Below are 21,128 nucleotides of genomic sequence, written 5' to 3' on the forward strand. Positions count from 1 at the left end.
AATATTGATAGACTGGAAATTCACTATATGGCAACACTGAGCAGCAAAGAAAATATCAAGTAAATATTATGAGTAGATATTTTTAATATTTTTTAATGACTAATTAAAATATTTTGCATAAAATATGATTTCAGAAAATCTGTCACAATGCTGGCTATTTTTTATATTTATTTGTAGCGTACCTATTATTATTTATTCAATAAATTATAATACGATGTTAAAAATATATAAAATGCCATTTTGTCATGAGGCCCGGAATCATTGTTTTCCCAGGGTCCGTGTTCGCTCTCGGCTGCCCTGTTTGTATAGCAGCTAACATTTAAACCATACATCACACATTTTCACATCAACAACCAATAAATTTTCATTTTAAGCGCTGACATTTAATAACAAAATAATTTACTCGCCAATCAAAATTCGCTCAGATGCATCTCGGGACTCCTTTTTATGACTTAAATCGAAATTTATTCCCTCGCACAAAAGCAATGTTATTATAACCATAAACTCGGGTGATTTATTACCTCGATGCTGTTTGCATTGAAGAATTTGCGCAATAATAACATCGCTAATGAATGGTGGTGGTGACTATTCTGGGATCACCTGCCGACGCCGTCTGAATGCTTCTTGTTGCTTGATTTTCCTGAAATTCCTGGCAAATTGAAAGCCGAGCTCTAGCGTGGTGGATCAACACGGATTAAGGCTGTGATATGTTAGATATAATATGCGAATTAGGGTTACCAGAAACTTTTTGATAAAAATAAAGTTTGCCCAGACTACCGAGCAAAATTAAATTATTTTGCACATAAGCACATGTTTGGAAAACTATTTATGGCAGATGGCTCTTGGAAGAGGAGCGTTATCAATTGCTGCCGTCATGGCTACAGCGGGCAAGGATAATTATTTATACTAAAAGGTGCTAGATTGTCGATAGACTACATCGACATCGACTCCAAGTCTGTTTTTAAAGAGAGTGAATCAGAATTTATGAGAATACTTAGGTCAATATACAGAGTTATGATTTGCCGCATGTATGTCGTTGATAAAGAGCATAAAGGGCATAGGACCTAGATTGAATCTCTGTGGTACTTCAGAATGAGCGAAATACTCATTAGAGCAACGATTTCCATTGACGGTTACCATAGCTAATTATTTATTTATTCATTTATTCCAGTTTATTAAGATAAAACCGAGCATTTTTAATGATCTTTTGTTTCTCACAAATGTGCTGACTAAATTTCCAACGTTCTTTAAAAATCACACATAAATCCTTAGTAAAAGAATACCTGTCTATAATATATCCGCCAAGATGGTAGGAATATTTTGACATCCGCACGGCGGCTGCTTTCACGTACATCTGGCATATTTGCGCGCGATCGAAAAATGTGCCAAATAATCGCAATTTTTAAATTTTTATATTATTAAAATTACGCTACCGATAATTATAAAAGTTTGTGTGGCACTCACCAATACAATATCAGTGAAAACTTATCGGTCGTAAATATTCAATTTACGCAAAATCTTTGTCGGCTTTTGCAAAATGCCATAAGACATAAAAATGATACTTCAGAATACGAACACCACATCTGTGACTATCCTTTGTTTTTTGTCGCCATCAATTCTAAATAAGATTTCGTTATGATGTTACATTTATATAAACTGATCTAGAAAAATACATAAGGATATTAGAAACGATTTTTTTTAACAAAATCAAGTACCACTAATTATTTTTTAATTATTTAATTTTATATGAAAAAAAATATAATAACCATATCTGTTAGAAGAATATACTATCAAAAATATAATTAATCCCTTAATGCCCAAAAATATTCAAATATTCAGTAAGAGTCTGTTGAAGTCCCCGATAAGCATGTGGTATTATAATTTGAGCACGTGACCACGATGCAGCGCTCGACGTGCGTGTTAACCATAGGACGCCTACGCGCATACTGAAATTGAACCGAGTTACTCGTTCTATCTCAGTTTGCAAAGAATCATATCATTATCTCTCTCACTATCGTCACTTAACACGCGAGAGAGCGAAAGGGGAAGTATCTCACCCCTCGCGCTCGAAAGAGCAGCTCCGACTTTTTGCCGACAATGTTCGGAAGCGCTCGAAGCTGGCCAAGTCGACTGAATTACCCCCATATTACCTCCTGTTCTCTTTAACCTCGGACAACTTCCGAGAGAACCGAACTTGACCAAAGTAACCCACTATATTCTCCGTCCTTGGCCAACCTTGGCCAACTTCTAAAGTGTGTAGTGTAGGCATTACACTTACTGATATAATAAATTGACACAACTATTTTAAGCACACATTTCAAGCATAAGGTTGCTGTGACTGAAGCCTGTTTTGTAAACTACGTCACTAACCGGATAAAAATAGCTATTTTTATATTTTTTTATTAACAAAAAACTACCACTGGATTAAGCAAATGGACAATTCGTGTCACGCCTTTTGTGGTTTTAATATCCCAAGCCTACGTCGTGATATTTTTTCTGTCTTACCGAAGATTTGGAGGACACGCCCGTCCCAAAACGAGTCAAGTCCAGATTTAAAAGTTCTTCTGTCATTACAGCATAATCGTGCCGGAGTAATTGCGAAAATTGCATAAATGCGCCTCGGGCAGGTGAGCCGATTGAAAACTAAGTGGAACGAGATAAACCGAGTGGGCGTGGATTATGTGTACATTTGCATAAAAATGACAAATCTGCATTCCCTGGCCTCCGATGCAATTCTGATACTAGTGTGCCTCGTCCTCCTACTTCGAGTCCTAGTTAATTTTACGAGACACTGACCATCTGGGAGCGATAAGTCTTCCATTTTTCTGCAGCTATGATGTTGTAATTCTGATGCGACAGTTTCGGCGTCGAATTACACGCTACCTTGTCTGGGATGAGACTTAAGTTTAAAATCAAGATGGAGCATATCTAAACTTTTTTGCTTCCGCAAACTTTTCAATCCAAAGGCCACACTAACCAATACATTTTTTCATCAGTTTGGTATCAAAATAGGACACGTACGCAACATAATAAGGAAAATTTATATTCTGACATATTGAACATATTGACGACGATTTGTAAAGTATGATTGAAAAAGATAAATCGTTTTGTAGGAAAACCCAAGCCTATTCTTTTTTAAGAATTGAAGCATGACATACATTTTAAAATCAGTGTAGATAATATCTACTTGATTGCTTAAATCGAGATTTTTCGTCACAAAATTAAAAAAAAAACAGCAGATCGCTACTGATCTCAATAACCGAAAATCATGCAAATAATCAATTAAATATCCTTGATATGGTTTGGAGTAAATGATTTTTTTATAAGCCGTTTTTGCCATATATAACCAAAGATTTTTTTTGTATAGAGAAAAAGTATTATTTTATTTTATAAAATGTGTTATTTTCTATCTAGAAAATATCGAGATTTAATATGTCTCAAAGATTTTAATCATATTTTCCATACACTGTATCTTACAGTAATTTAGATTAAGGGGTTCTTAAAACTTTTACCTCTTCAAACCTGATTTTTAATTTTACGTTATATATTATATTTTTGTCAATTTTTAATTAAGTACATTAAAATGACATGAAAATTTTTTTTTCCGTAAATTTTTTTTTAAAACGTACTTTAAAGGGGCATGAATTTTTTTGTATTTTGTAATAATACGGTTTATTTTTAAATAATACGATGTACATTATGACGTAAAAAAATTCTCAATGAAAATATATCCAAAACAGCTTCAAAACAAGCAATACTGTTATTGTACATTGCAATGTGCAATGGGTCTAAAGATGTTAAAAAATCAATTGGCTATTTTGGCTTGGATGAATGTTTCTAAAACTGCTAATTCGAGAAATATATGAAAACTATGAAGTTTACAAAGAGTTTAATATATATAATAATATATTTTTAAAGAAGTAGAAAATACTATTTGGAAGAACAATCTGCAATGGAAAAAGTTTAAGTATGTTACCACTGATAGTGGAATAAGTAAAGGCGTAGTTGTTTACCTATTAAAGGCTATACAAATAAATGATTGTTTAAAACCATTAGTTGTAAATTACATCATTCATCAACAAGCCTTGGATATGTCAATAGTTTTGAAGCTTATCGCATCAACTGTTAACTTTATCAGTCAAAGATAATTCCGCGAGTTTATTAAAGATATAAAATAAAATCACTAGCCATATTATACTGTAGCGGAAAAGTAGTAACGCGATTTTTTAAATCAAAATTTTCTTCAATGAAATAATCATCCTTGATAAGGCAAACTTTGGAAGATTGAGAAAAACTCAATCTGGAATGGCTAATAAACCCAAAATGCAATCACAAGTATGAATGGGAGTAAGAGTTAAATTTTAATTAGAAGTAAGAGTGAGAATTCGTATTATTTTTTTATGAATTATATTCGTGATTATCCTCAGTTATTCTTCAAAAAGAAGAAAGCAAAAATAAGAAAATGGTCATAAGCCAGTGAACGATCTAATTTGTACAGATTATGGTGACTATTTTCAGAAACCTTGATTTGTTTTGTTCTTTTGTGAATTTATAGTTGTTCGTTTCCATCATGATGGTTATGGCATCGGAAATAACTGTTTTGCGTCACATGCACTTTGGCGTAAGCGATAAAATTTACCGGGTACATCTTAAAAACACGTTAATTCCATTTGCCTAAACGCCGGCGCGTTCTATAAATTGTATAATTGTGTCGTCAAGAGCAATTTCCAACGAGATATTTTCACGCCAAAGAAGAAAGTGCCAAGAATAATGGGTGAATGCAGCATGGTGGCCAAACAGCGCCACATACCTGCGTCTGAAATAGAATCATCTCGTGCGAATGTCTTCGGCAGCCACTGGACCGGCACTTTCGATCTTGCACAATCATAAACAAGACTTGGATTGGGATTGTGCCTAGGTAGGACAACAAAAATGGACTATTCTTGTTTGTTCAACCTTATTTTATTGTTTAGTATGAGTAGAATATAAACTTTTTTTGTGAAGGGCCAGATCATAAATATTTTAGGATCAGCGGAAATTAAAGTGAGCCTTAAAAAATCAGTCATCCCAAGTTTTTAAACGTAGTATAAGTTTGATACATAAGCACTGTTTTTCCTTAGCTAACTTAATTAATAAATTCCATAATATCTGCTGAAAAGGTAAATTTCTAGAGCCATTAAGTATTCGAAGTATTCGAAAATGTAAAATCTAATTGGCAACTGGCTTGATTTGGTTTGCGTGCATAGTTTGCCGACCTCTGGTTTATTATTATTTATTTTATTAATTTATTTAGCTTAATAGCTAATCTTTACATTTAACAAATTTAGTAAACATATATAAAAATATATAAAAAATTCATAACAGAAAGAAAAAAAAAAAATATACAATAATAAAGTTTTAATATTATAATTTATTTCTATATGTACGAAGGTGTTTTTTTATTCCATTTATGAAACCCGTTATATGTTTGCTGTTTCGGATTTCTCTTGGAAGACTATTATATAAATCAAAACCTCCGTACATAATTCCCCTAGCCGTACTCGTTTTCTTATACTTAATTATCTTTAAATTTTCTCTATTTCTAGTATTATATTTATGTACATCTTTATTTCTTATTAAATACTTATTAAAATATTCTGGTAACATATTATTTTCTAACTTATATATAAATACTAAAACATTCATACTCAATATTTCTTGAACATTCAATCATTCTAATCTATCAATCATACTTTTACAATTAGTTAATCTATTTTTATTTAAGATTACTCTCATTGCCCTATTTTGTAATTTTTGCAACATTTGTTTATCTAATTTATTTAACATATTTAATAGTGTTGCACAATAATTAAAATGGGGCAATATTATACTATTGTAAATTTTTTTTTTGTATTTATACTTAATATATTTCTTAATCTAGATAATAAGCCTATTTTTCTACTAATTTTTTTTAATATGTAATTACAATGTTCTTTAAAATTTAATTTTGTATCAACAATTACTCCTAAATATTTTATATTATCCACTATTTCTATACTAGAGTTATTTATTACTATTTTGGTACTATTATCTAACACATTTTTATAATTAATAAACATACATTTAGTTTTATTCTCATTTAATTTAAGTACATTATTCTTTAACCATATTTCTAATATACTTAATTCATTATTTAAATTATTTACAATTTCTTTAATGTTATCACCTATGCAATACATTAATGTGTCATCCGCAAATAGATGAATTTTACATTTTTTCACGTTATTAACTATATCATTAATATACAAAACAAATAACAATGGTCCCAATTTAGACCCTTGTGGTACTCCATAAGACACTAATTTCTCTTCAGAATATACATTATTTATTTTAACTTTTTGTTTTCTTTTATATAAGTAATTATTAAACCATCTTAAAACTATATCACTTTTATACCAAATATCTTTGCTGTTTTAGAGTATTTTTAAATTATATGAATGTCTCATGAAAATACTTTCATTAGACTATTTAGAATACATATTCTTGCACGATTAAAATTTTTCATTAGCAAACCGTTTGAGATGTAAGAAATTTTACTCCATTTATAATGGAGTCAAATTGAATATTTTGTATTCACTCTATTCTTCTAGAGATTTTTTTTAATAGTTTAACCACAAATTGCGATTTATATTACAAAACTTAAAAATACGAATATTGGGCCTTAGCCGTTAAAAAGAAAATATAAACTTTTCCGACTTTGGTTGTTCTAAAATGTCATATAAAAATAATAGCACTGACATTACATAAATACTATACTCCACTAAAACAATTAAAATAACTGATGGGTTTCTAATCATTTCATTATTAATAAGAAACCAGAAGATTGAGAATATTAAAATCTGTCTTGTTCTAAAAGAACAACATGTAACACAAAAGTCATAATTTATAAAAGACATCCGTCATTTAACAATCACAGTCACAAACGACTTGAAAGGTGTCAAGATAACGCATAATAGGAAATTGGAATCAGAGCCGCCCTTCCGTTACGTTTGACGACCGCAAAGCTTCCGGGCGTCCGGTTGCAGGGGGCGTCGGTTTTCACCTCAAACCTTTTGATGATATATATGCTCGCTACCGAGACCGCCAGAAACAATGGCAACCAAAACGCGGAAATGCAAATCAGATACCATAAAAAAATAAGAAGAAATCCAATAGTTGACACTTTCTAAGCTGCAGTTTCATAGATGAATCTGATTATTTATCGCACTGCTGATGGCTTCTATCGGATATTGCAAATTCTATAGCATTCATTCATATTTACATATCCTGTTTTAGAATAATTAAACGCCCAATTAAAGCGCCTTAATTGGGAGCTCTCGATAGTTGTTTGTCGACCTTGCAGTTCATTACTGTTACTAAGTCTAATTTAAATTGTAATAATATAGTAATTGAATCGCGTTACATTTTAATAACATCCAAAATACTCGACTTAAAAAATATTTTTTGTAGTAATATAAAATGATTACCAGATATTGATTTATATCTTGAGTTCCAGGTATTTTACATTTTAATCGTAAGCTTATTATTTAACGTATTTAAAATATTTTTAACAAAAGTATTAATTTACTTTTACCACTGAACTACTCAAAGATAATATTAAGTCTTCAGTTTATTGACAGATTTTTTAAGCCATAGCATTATCTACAATAAAATGTAAATATAAAAAAAATAATATAAATCCTTTTAAGTAAACATCGATGACTTAAAATGTAAATGTGCTAACTCCACTTTTGGGTGAAAATGACTTAACAATGCCATCTTGAACCTTTGATCGAAATACACATACTAAAAATACTGCTATCTCCAAAATATCCAATTAAATATATCAAGAAAATTTTTTTTTTATTTTTCTATCTACTTAGTTTGTTTCAACAAATTTATTAATCGTAATAATAACGAACGAGAGATTGGCAATTATCAATTATTATATGAATAACACTTGTAGCAATAATTCAATTTTAGTGTCATTCGTTCAAAGAATTTTGTTGTGTTTTATGTTTTTTGCAATTTTTTTAACGACGTTTATCCATAAGTAATTTAAATACTGTTATTGATTAAGTATCAAATTAGAATATTTCAAAATAAAAATAAGAATAAAAATAACACGTGTTATTCGGGTGAGCGAGCGGTATTTTCTAGTTCCCTAGCTACACGCACTCAATTTACAGTGTTATTTGGGGGGGGGGGGTGTACTATATTATGTTCTTCCTTTAATGTTCAATTATATTTATATGACACTTTATCTGAAAAGTTTCAGATAAGTAATTTTTAACAGTATCACTTTTGTTATTAATATGTGCTAAAAACAATTTACGGTTTGTAAAAATATGAATATAGATTAAAGTTAATCAATTACAATGCGTTATATTGAACCATTGAAGTGCTGAATTAATTTTCATAAAAAATACACGTCACGTAAAAAATAAATTTTATTACGATTTTTTATATATATTATTCTATGCTGCATCTATGAATATAGATCTTCAGAATTAAATCTTTAATTTTATTTTTTACTGACTTTTTATGAAGAATATTTTTTTTTATTGAGCGTGGAAAAAATCCGATTTTTTTTGTACACAGGGATTCGGATTTATCCGCACCTAGCACATAAAGGGTTAAAGTGCTTAATTTTTTATATAGAGCAATATTTATATTTTGTTGAAATAAAATAGTATTAAAAATGCTAAATTTTTAAGTAAATTTATGAAAAAATAGTACCTGGGAGTTTTCGGGAATGGTCCAGAGGTTTGACACGGATATTGAAAAAGTCCGGGCATCCTGCAAATCCAAATTATGATACAGTAGAACTTCATGCAATGATCTGGTATTTTTTTGATGACATCCACAACACACGCAACGTTTCTTAAATTTCATTATTCATTTTTGGCGAACGGGTGGTGAGGGGAGGGTGGCATATATTTGCCACTGAAATAGATTTTTATTTAAATTTGTATAGTCACAGTGTTTAAAATGTTATTGAATAATAAGGTGCTACTAACCGTATTAGTCCACTGCCGCTACGTCGGACATTGTTGCCAGTTTGCAATCTAGTTCGTGGCAAATAAAATAAATCGGCTCCTACACCTCGCATGACCTTCCAATCATTTCTTCGCCATTAACGTAATTTATTTGTATTTAAAATACACAACACAATTTTGTCACATTTTTCTTGTTTACATCGCCATTGACAACAATAACATGAGCAATATGATTAGTGAATTAATACATAAAATGGCGTTTGAATTGGAACCAATAAGTAAGCTTCTTTACCTTAATAGAAATACTAACTAGTTTTAGGTTATTTGATATTCAAAAAGTTAAAAAAATTATAATGTTTTTGGCTGAAAATTTATTAAAGACCTCAACGAAAACGGTAGTGTTATTACCATGCAAAAATAGCCTTGTGTTTTTACTTTCTGAATATCTTTAATACATATACAAGATCCGCACAAAAGCACTGGATAATCATAGCAACAAATTAGCAGACGTTATACAGATTAGTCTGGTGAAAGTGAAACCGTTTCGATTGACCAACCAAAAAAGCAACTAGACTTCTAGTACATGTACAAAGTAGAACCGCCTCTGAAATGACATAATCGCAAACTTATTGACCACAAGATAAATTTACCAGTTAAACGGTCCTGCTACCAAAGCAAACACAGACTACATTTGTATAATGGTGTATATAGATTATGTCCAGTCAAAGGGCAAATCGGCGAGCAAACGGCCGTCCTTCGCCTTTCACCACCTTAAATGGTTATGTAACCAGGTGTTGTGTCTGTGTGTTAGTAACCTCACTGCACTGCCTCATTCCAAGTCGTAAAAAAGTGTCAGCGTAAATTTATCTACACTCATTTTAATTGCTGGCTATAGACGACCTTCGATGATGACGACAGGTCTGTATGTATTATACCTACTATGCAATTCGTAACACTTCATAAAAGCGTATGCATGGCAATAAAAATCGATTGGAATGAAGCAGAAATGCGCTAGGGACGATTCGAGCAATCGTAAAAATGATGTTGATATTATTCGGAATGTAAAATTGTGTTGTATGTACCAGAAAAACGTGATAAGTTAGTAGTAAATTTTATTTCCCGTTGCGCAACGCAGTTACTATGTTTAGGCGTTTAATTAGATGTTTTGAAATTTAATGTCTATATTAAAAATGTAATGTAGTAAATGAATGTCAATATGTTTGCTTTATAGGTTCTGATTTTATATACACACCTACGAGTGAGTGACCTCTGTATTAGCATTACCATCTATATATAAGCCAAACAGCTTAGACGCAGCTTTGTTGTGACGTCACGATCATTAGGGCAATTGAGAAGCATCAGCGACAGATCAGTAAAAATAAAATGAACCATTGAAATAATTGGTTTTGGATTTTGAGGGAGTTTGAAGAACAATGTTAAAAGAAACAGTGTCGAATTTTTGTCTCTGGCACAAATCTTTTCATACAAAGGGTTGTTTTTGTGCTACTGAATATTATTTTCTGTTGTGTTTACAAATCTTGATCTGAACTTTCATAATGATTGATAATGATGTAATGTGTAAATTTCTCTTTTCATTGTTCAAGTGGTCGTTATGGAGTATTCTAAATGGTGATTAATAGCGCAGGTGATTCAAGCCCCCACAAAAGTAAGAGTAATGCCCAACCATAGAATAAATAGTGAATAAAACTAAATAAATGTTTATTAATGTATGTATTACATTTATTTGACACATTATCTTTCATCTAAATGTAAAATATTAAATTTTCAGACGTCCTATTTATTTAGTTTTAGCTAAGTAAATTAATAAAATAAAATAAATAATATGTATAAGTACAAAATACAAAAGTATATTTATATTATTAATAATCAAAGATAAAAAAAAATGTTTTTAATAATAATGTACTGATATATTTCAATATTTAAAAGAGAGTTTACGCGATTGTTATCCCCTTACTGGTGACGTCACGCATTCTCTATTTGGCCTTGTATACTCATAGGTGAGGATTTCAACCCCCTGCACAATTAATTTAGATGTAATTTTAACGACAATTTCGAACAAATTAAAGATATATTAGCTTAATAAGTTTTTAAAATTAAGCCCAACATTAAAAGTGAGATCTTGGTGACTGAACAATTGCGTTAAAAATTGCAAATATATCACAAACCACGTTAGAACATCATAATCACATATAACTACTGGAAAATCTAACTTTTTGCGTAAGAAAAGAATGCGCAATAGACAATGCATTCTACCCTGCACAAAATACTATTGTTAATCTATCCTTTAACGTAGCCATTTGGAAAGACAAAATTTAAGGCGTGAAAACATTTCGTGTGTGTGCCGAAGAAGCGATGCAATTGGCCACCATTATCCTCATCTACGATTCCCCAGCGCTGTCTTATACCAATTATATAAAATATATGACACACAGGGGAGCACAATGACGCTCCAGATTGAACCAGAGTCACAACACATCAGTGGATTGTCCAGTATCATCACGACGGACCACAGCCGACAATAATTCAACTCGGCTCTCCAAGAAATTTTCATATATGCGGTATTTTATATATGCTTATGAAAATAAACTGTTTGGTTGTGAAGTCACACTCATTCCAAAACCCAATTTTAAACGCATATTTTTTCTTGGTACCTTTCTCACCACTTTTAAATAAAATAACTACAGTCGTAAGCAATTGAAATATTTATATTAAAAATATTTATTTAATTACAATAATAAACAATAGAGTTAGCCAAACATTAATATTTATTTTAGATGTGTTTATTATACGAACGTAACCACGTAACACAAAAACGTTCAAATCACGTACATATAATATCTCTGGTCATTGGTCATCTGAATAGCAAAATGCTTAGTCATGATGTACGAGATGTGTAAATGTCAAGGTTCTTTTTGTTCTGATAATTTTACAAATTTTAAAATAATATGCTAAAATTCACTATTAATATATTATTCTTCACTTTTAACTAAAATTTTACGTAGGATGAACGAATAGGTCATTGGAATGACTGAATGTGCGATTTCTGAATTGATTCTGATTGATTTCAATATCTCCATGGCCAAAGGCTATCTCTATGTATATTGTAAATAAAAGGATAGAATCGTTTGCTCAATTTAAAGTGCATTATATTGATAGAATGTAGAGTTGTTTAATTAATTGACTGAATGAAATTCAATATCTATAATATTAATTTTAAATCAAATTATTAGCAATAATAAAATAATTGGTTTTATCTTAAACAATTATTATTATTATTTTAAGTATTTATATACTATTCTATTTGTAATAAATTTAATATATAGACCTTAAATAACGATTAGCATAACTCAAATTTATATTTGCATTTTCAATGACTAGTCTAGTCAAGAATGCTGTTGAAAGTAATATTATTTTTATAAAAAAAAAAAAAAAAAATCGCTAAAATAAATATTAGGTATTGATTCATAAATGCAAATAACAGGTGGGTTTATAAATTATAAATTCCCAAAAAGTAATGTCAATGTCAATGCGCTCAAAATAAAAAATAAATAAAAAAAAACACACCTTGAACTTTGGCATTGAAGATAATAATTAGTTTAAAATAGTTGTTTGTTTATTTTTTATCGTTTAATCTTAAAATGATCTTATCTATTTTTTTTAGATTATTTTAGAACGATTCTTTTTATAGGCAGATAGCGGCTTTTTCATGGTTTTGCAATCTCATTTAGTGTTTTATTTTCGAACGGCAGTTCTTACATACTTTTGATTAAGTCGAAGGTCAAATCATTTCATATAAGAACTTCAAGTGCTTTTAAATTGTATGAAGTATTATCTACGTACGTTTACAGACCTAATGCAATTGAGAATTAATTATATCATTACATAAAAAAGCTGACAGATTTTTTTTTAAATCATTAAAGTTATGCAACAAAACCTTCAAATACGTATTTTGTCTTGATTTGTTTATAGTCGACATAATAAATATTTATGAGGTGTGAATGCGATAAAAATATTTTAATAAATAATATAATATATCTTTAAGTTTAGTTAGGAAGTAAAATCACGTATTACTTTTGTATTATGTGTATGTTTTTTTTATTATATTAGAGCGATAACAAACAGATCGTATTTAAACTTTAATTTTTAAAAACTATATTTTGTAAATAATATTTCATAAAATCGATCACCTACTATATTTATTTCATAACATTGAAAACAGCTACATTTTAGTATATTGTAGATAGCAAATATGATTACTATACTATTTGAACAGATGCTTATAAAAATGTAAATAAAATAACCATATGTTTTAAAAATAGTTGTATAATACAAAATAATTTACATACTTTGTCAGACTTAGGCAAAACTTTAATATATTGTGATTTATAATAAAAAGCTATTTTTATAAAATATTTCAAGCTACTTTCAAACTTTATATTAATTAAGATGGGAAACTATATTAACTATAAATTATAGATCATAGTAATACGTAACATTATGGCACTGAAATATCATGAAATATCAACTCTGACCAAAAATTAATTAAAGTAATTTTAAAATCAATTTTATGAAAATAAAAATGCATTGTTTCGTAGTGCTCGATCCGTTTACACTGTCAATGTAAAAGGATTGAGCATTATGAAACTCTTAAACATGGCCAAAAAATTATGATTGCCGAAAAATTTAAAAATATATAGGTCTGTACTTGGCAACAGAAATCGAATAGTTCTACAATATGACAATGCGCATCCTCGTTGGAAGAAATTGACTCGAAAAAATCAAGGAACTTGACTGGAAATTTTTATTTCATCCACCATATTCTACAGACCCTGCTCTTTCAGACTATCATTTATTTCGATCGATTCAATGCTTGCTACAAAGCAAAATTTAAAAATGTAGACTATCAGAATATTTAGAATCAAAGCCTCATTTTAAGCTAATGGAATTAAAAAATGTCCGAGAGTTGGGAGAATTTTATATTTAATAGGAAATAATATTTTAAACAATAAAATAAAAATAAAAATAAATTTTCACCTAACCGAATATTTAATAAATATTTACTTTTATTTATCTGTAATATTTACCAATAAGATTTACTACAATAATTATTATATTTTTTTGCTTCTATATGTAAAATAAATAAAAGTTTGAGGATCTCCGGCAGTTTTCATTTTGAAAACATTGTCCAATTGAACTAACGCGATATTACATAAACACTCGGCCATCTCTCAACGAACACCAGTGCCACTTTAGCCATTTTAGACAACGAATGTCGCCTTATCTTTGTGATTAAATAAAAATATAGAAAATGTACGTGCTGATAGGCATAACTCTAATAATATTAATACTAATATACTACAAAGTAGTAGAAAATAATGATTATTGGCTTAAGAGGAAGGTACCTCATGAAAAACCTGCATTTTGGTTTGGTAACTTAAAACAAACTATATATGGAACGAAGCACTTTGGAGAAGTTTACTGCGATTTATATAGGTAAGATTACTAGATAATTGTTCAATAATTGGATAAAAAAATAATTAACATATTTATTGTAGGAAATTCAAGCAATACCCTTACATTGGATACTTCAAGTTAAAAGAACCAGGCATAATAATCAACGATCCAGAATTAATTAGAAACGTTATTGTGAAAGACTTCAACTACTTCTCAGATAACGATTTTAGAGTTAATATTAATTTAGAGATATACAATTTTTATATTTAGTATCATTTTAAAGCATATTCTTATCTAAATAGGTCGATCCTGAAACTGATCCTATTTGGGCATCCAATGTGTTCAGTCAAAGTGGAGAGCAATGGAAGAAGACGAGGAGTGCCTGGACGTATGGTATGACTACCAGCAAAATAAAGGCAATGTTTGAAGACATAAACGAAAAGTGTGATACTATGATCGATTACATTAAAAGAGAAACTAAAAACAATCCAGGCAAGCCTTTAGAAGTCAGAATTGTAAGTTTTCATCCGCAAAATTTCTTTGATACAATAAATATTATGTATAATCATATTTATGACTATTTTTAGATGTCTTCTAAATTCTTCACTGATGTTATTGTCGCTTGTATGTTGGGCCTCAAAGTCAACTCTTTCGAATGTGATGAGAGCGAATATAGCATCATCGCCAGGTCAATGTTTTCTTCAACTTTTGGACAGAGATTCATAACATTGACCTTCTTGATTGCACCATGGTTGGGAAAAATATTTAAAATAAGGTATGTTTTTTTTTATTTTAAGTGTAATTAAATTATACATATACTGATGATTGTATTATTTATAGATTTGTGTCGAAAGATGTTGAAAAGAAATTGTTGCAGTTGTCTAGAAAAATTCTACAAGACAGGAATAAAAATGGCTATCAGAAAAATAATCCGTTCGATTCGATGATCATGCACAGCGATTATAAAGAAGGTAAATATTTATGGTAAAGCCTAATTTTATTTACACCTCAAATAAAATATTATAGTATTTTCATGTAATAAATAAGAATCATTTTTAATATTACTCTATATTAATAATAATTATATAAAACTTAAATAATGTATATTCACTTGCAGAGTTTATATTACACAATATCTTATAGTACTTGCAGTGAAAGAATTCTTAGAATTCTTGAAAAAATATACAAATTTACAAAGATAAACTACTGTATAAATAATAAAATGTAATAATGACAAACATTATCATTAATTAAATCAATCGCACAAGGTTAAAATTAATTAACCTTCTCGCCGCGACGTTTGTTTGGCGCGAGTGTTCACCCGGCGCGGTTGATATTTTATCGAACTAGAATTTCAGCGCTAAATCTTTTCGATAAAATACATAATTTGAGTGGTGAAAAAATGGTACTTTTAAAAAATAAAAAAAGTAAAGCTACAAGCAAACTCATTTGATCATCTTATAAATAATATGACTCACAAAAGCACGTGCGTTTATATGTATATGTTTCATTGTTCTACCTCGAATAATAATATTAATTTAAAAAATCATATTATGCTATCAATTCATATTTTCGGACTGGATTATTCCGGACACAAATTTTGCGGACAGGAACTTTCCGGACACGGATTTTTCCGGACACTGATTATTCCGGACATAAATTATTCCGGGCAAAAAATATTTATAATAATATAACTACGCAAAAATCTGTCCGAAAAAATCATCGCACGGCAAAGTATAATACATATCATATGATAGGTTTCGCGTTTAAAGAGTTAAAGATTTTATTATAATGGTTTAATATTTAAATATATATTCTTAGTATTAAATCTTTAATACCCATATTATAATGGTGTATTGCATCTTTTTTAATTAGTTTTATACAAGATACCTCTTTAAGTCAAGTAAGACTCTAAAATTTCTGTATAACTAATTTCATTATAATATTTTATATGTAACTATTTATTTATATGATAATATATGCACAATTTTAGGTGTTACTGAAATACAAGTCGCTGGTTTCTTATTCGGATCTCTGCTAGACGGAACTGAAACATCTTCTGGAGTTTCCGCATATGCATTATACTGCGTAAGTCGAAAAACGTTTAAAATTATTATATTATGATATAATTGAAAACATATCAAATTACAGCTTGCTAAATATCCCCACATCCAAGAAAAACTCAGAAAAGAAATAGAAGTTCTCACCAAAGCCGCAGGTGGAAAACTTTCATACGATGATATTCATCAAGCTCCATACCTGGACATGGTTTTATCAGGTAAAATATTGAATGTGCATTATACACAACTCAAATACTGTTTTTAATAAAAAAAAAGAGTCGTAGAATATGTCTCGCAAAAATTCAACAATAAAAAAGCACGGGAATGTTCTTATTAGTTATCGAAAAGGCGTTCGACACGGTCTTTGTGTCAACAAAGGCCTGTTAATCTATCAATTTTTAAATTAATAGATGTACCTTTTTATGATATTAATTCGGTTAACTGTTTATGTAAATACGTAATTGAAAATAAGCACATTAATGCTAGCCTTTTAAGTGGTAATAATTTTAAGCATTTTTTCATAAATGACTCTATATGCCTCATTAGTCATGTAATATTATTTCGTAGCGTGGTTCTTGGCAATACAGTAGCGAAGCGACTGAGCCCCGTATGTGGCTCATGGCATTAGAAAGGTTAATATGATATTTATCTTCAACAGAAACAATGAGAATATATCCAGCTTCATTGGTAATCCAACGCCTCTGCACCAAGAAATACACTCTACCACCTCAACAGGAGGGTGGCCCGGAGGTTAAGCTTTTACCCGACATGCCACTGATTGTCCCGACTTACGCCTTGCATATGGATCCAGAATATTTCCCGGATCCCGAAAAGTTCGATCCGGAGCGCTTTAGCGCCGAAAACAAAGACAGGATTACGAAGTACACCTACATGCCGTTTGGTGAAGGTCCAAGAATATGTCTGGGTGAGTGTTTTGCTTTACTTATTAGCTACAATTGTGATGTTTGAGATTTATGCGATATTTTGTGGAATGATTAACGCAGTTTGTTGTGAATGTTGGGGTGTGTGGGATTGTGATTTAATAACGTGATTTAAGACGAAAGATTTAATGGTTTGTTGCTGATGTAGTTTATTGGGTTGTTGAGTATAATTGCCGCTTTTGACTAAATTGGTTTTAATCGCTGGTTTGTGTTAGTAATAATTTAATAAATTGATAAGAAACAGTTTTAAAAAGATAACTCTTAATCAATATTATTAATACCGAAGTATTAAACAAAAAAAGACAACTAAATTAAAATTAAAATAATAGCTTAAATAATTAAAATGTATTTACATTCTTAAATATTGCGCATTTATTATTATTTTTTTACAAAATTTTTAACTATAAATTTTCAAAATTTAAGATAGGTATGTATTAGGAGTTTCCAAATATACTTAGGATTTTTTTTATTCCTAAGTATCTCACAAAAAAATGTTTCTCTTGATATTAGGTTCATTTAAATAATTTAAATTTAATCACATTAAATTGAATAATACTTAAAAATACGTTTCTTCTACCCCCAAAGACGAGATGAATATTTCGTAAAAATGTATACATTCTATCCATAGCTTTCGCAAGCTAAGGATAGAATGTCTATGTATTACTAATTAAACGACGTTTCAGTAAATATAATAAAAAAAAAACAATTATTTACATTTGCCAAATTTGATCTTAAAATGTTTACAGATATTGACTTCTTGAAAAAATAGTATATGTAACCCTATGTGTATTTTTTTAATTCTTTGTATATTTTTCAGGAATTCGTTTGGCAATGAACCAAATTAAAATCGGAATGGTCGCCATAATCAAAAACTTTGAAATTCGATTGGCTCCAGAAATGATTGGAAAAGAATTGACCATAGATCCCAACATCTTCGTAATGAGGAACGTCGCTGGATTTTGGTTGACCTTCCATCAGAGAAACACAGAAGCATAAACAACATTTTAAACCAAATTATCACATAAGCTTAACTAATATAATGGTTCACCAAACAACATTCCGTTACCTAACTGAAAATTGTGTGAACATTCAATTACAACAATGAGGAATTAAATAATTGTCGAGATGAGCGAAATCATGCATGCAAGCATGATGCACTTTCTCCTTAGTCACATGTGCACATTTTGTTCAAGAATGCAAGCAAAATGTGTAATATATGTACATATGTATGCACGCAGTTAACTAATGAATCCACTGACTTGTTAATTTAAAACATATAGTACATTCACCACAAGAAAAAAAATATTATCGGAAAATCTATCTAACTTTCTAAGGCACAGTGTTTAAAATGTTACATTAAGTTGCGGTATAAATTAGTTAAATAATAATAGTTGCATTTTTAATGCATATGATAATGGATTCGGATGTGTAAGATATCGGTAAAACGTGTCTCAGAGGAAATATCAAGAGATAAGGGAAGCAAAGTGTTTCTTAATTGCTTTTGTGAGTGCTGTTTTATAATATTTGTTGCAATATAAAAAAAATGTATTTTTTAGTATTTAGTATTTTATTTTAATAAATGTAAATTATACTTTAGTTTATTATTTGACATTATTAACAGTAGCTGGTATATGATGTGATCTAACACCAAATACAAAGCGACTAAAAATCTTTGAAGACTAAATTTGACCGTAAGAATGTTTGATTAAATAAAAATTTGAAGTATTTTTATCATTGAATATATAATTGAATATTACTTTATTACTGTACCATTTAATATATGACTTATTAATCATTACGTTAGTAATCCACGATTTATTAATTGGATTTATTTTATACTTCACGCTTGATTTACAATATTATGCTATTATCGCTCCTATAAATCCAAGATGTTTATTAATGCACACATCGTATAACTGAAGATCATCATAAATTTAATTAAAAATTTAAAACCGATTAGTCATATCAGATTAACTGAGACGAGTTTAGCAGTATCATAAAACTGAGCATAAGCAATCTGAGAAGATAGACTTTAAATGTGTATTATAAAACCACCTCAGTGTCACTTTTTACCACATCTGCAAAAAAAAAATTGGCGATAATTAAATTTTACGACGAAATTTCTCACGTCGGCTTCTTTAAAGGAGAACTCTAAAGAGCGGTAGTTAAAAAATCAATTAACGGTCGTTAAATGCTATTATCCGCTTAAAATAACTGCGTGATAATTTTGTAGTTAAGCGAGTGATTTTTAACTCGCTAGAAAAACACGAGAAATAATAATTTAACGGAAATGTTATACATACGTTTTAAAATAAAATACCTAGAAATGTTAAGTGATAAGTTACTAATTAATTACACATTAATATTATTTTATTTTATTTTTTTTATATATCTAATCATCATGATTTAACAGTTATCCTTATTGCGTCATGATGACCATTACACAAACAATGCAAATAAAAATTTAAAAATATAATTAAAAAGACAGCTACGGTGCACAGCTATAATAAATGAGCACCATTCCAGCTCCTCATAGCTATCGCAGAAACCCTATTTGGCAAGCCCGTTAAGAAGCTAAATGATTATTGCAATTGGAGCATTCTGAAGCGGTGAAGAGGTCTTTAAATATAATAAACTAGAAGGGTTCCCAATGCTGTGAAAGGTTTAAGACCCCTGCTCTTGAGATTTGCGATCATGCCTCTTATTCTTGACCGTTTCGGCTGAGTCTAGAATATTTTATGTCCCCGTTTTTCACCGCTAGCAATTCACCGCCAGCAATTAATCGCAAGCAGTTTCCCTCCGCGAAAATTGACCGCACTTTTTTAATATATTTTATTGCCAGGTTATACATATAAATTAAATAAATTTATTGGTCATTTTAAACGAAAAATAAGTTGCACTCAAATATAATTTATTTTCGATCAACCAAATATTTATATAAATTAATAATAATAAATAAGCGCATACCTTGAGATTGTAAAGCGATTTTTTATTTAAACAACCAATTTAGACAACCACACCGAGAGAGCGGCTAAAGCCGACTGCAGCGCGGGCGGGTTGGCTGGCCTGCAGTCGATACGCGTGCGCCATAAATTGCTTATCGGGAATTGAATTGCTCGCCGTTCATGCGGTTGACATTTTGAATCTGTCTATTTCTCTGGTCTTTCGGCCTTCATGTCGCACAATGGGAGCTGCCGGCTTCCCATAGCAATTGCCAGGCAAGTGTGAAATCTGATTTTTCAAGTGAAATATAAAAATTGTGGAATTTTTGAATAAAAAAAAAAAATATTTTGACTCATTATGGGGCAAAGTCACATAGAGAAAGAAATCGTGAGGATAATAAAGAAGTTTTTTTAAATGGTGGCTATTTAAAACATAAAAAATATCATAATTTCGTTAAAAACATATTGAGAAAAGAGTATAAAGAAAAAAAATATATTAGAAAAGAAAAATGTATATAAATTCGAGACAGCTTTGGCGAATCGCAGATGAGGATGTTGCCGAGACAAGTGCATCGCTTCTTAGACAAACCTACGAAAAGTGTTCACGCCTAAAAAGTGAAACGGTTAGATGACCACTCCGGCAATTGTCAATGGGTTAGTATAAACAGCAGTATTTTGCACCGGATAGATCGC

General features: G+C 30.0%; 1 protein-coding gene across 1 annotated transcript; it reads left to right on the forward strand.

The window, feature by feature from the left end:
* The first annotated feature begins 14,278 nt into the window (after positions 1–14,278).
* On the forward strand, positions 14,279–19,084 carry LOC148238210 (cytochrome P450 6j1-like). The gene is made up of 9 exons (XM_088181184.1): positions 14,279–14,531; positions 14,594–14,723; positions 14,795–15,007; positions 15,080–15,267; positions 15,333–15,463; positions 16,486–16,580; positions 16,644–16,770; positions 17,211–17,477; positions 18,311–19,084. Exons 1-9 carry the CDS (start codon positions 14,347–14,349, stop codon positions 18,487–18,489), a joined length of 1,515 nt encoding a protein of 504 aa, XP_088037310.1. The 5' UTR covers positions 14,279–14,346; the 3' UTR covers positions 18,490–19,084.
* Positions 19,085–21,128: the final 2,044 nt, after the last annotated feature.

The sequence above is a fragment of the Plectrocnemia conspersa genome, unplaced genomic scaffold, assembly GCF_051122295.1.
Source record: "Plectrocnemia conspersa isolate PC_06_02 unplaced genomic scaffold, ASM5112229v1 ptg000002l, whole genome shotgun sequence".
NCBI classification, from domain to species: domain Eukaryota; kingdom Metazoa; phylum Arthropoda; class Insecta; order Trichoptera; family Polycentropodidae; genus Plectrocnemia; species Plectrocnemia conspersa.

What these genes read in the sequence shown, in the direction of transcription:
- LOC148238210 (XM_088181184.1), top strand. Translation starts at nt 14,347, where the DNA reads ATGTACGTGCTGATAGGCATAACTCTAATAATATTAATACTAATATAC. An exon ending in GTTTACTGCGATTTATATAG is followed by an intron (nt 14,532 to 14,593) that starts GTAAGATTACTA and finishes TATTTATTGTAG; the next exon opens with GAAATTCAAGCAATACCCTT. An exon ending in GGAAAAATATTTAAAATAAG is followed by an intron (nt 15,268 to 15,332) that starts GTATGTTTTTTT and finishes TATTATTTATAG; the next exon opens with ATTTGTGTCGAAAGATGTTG.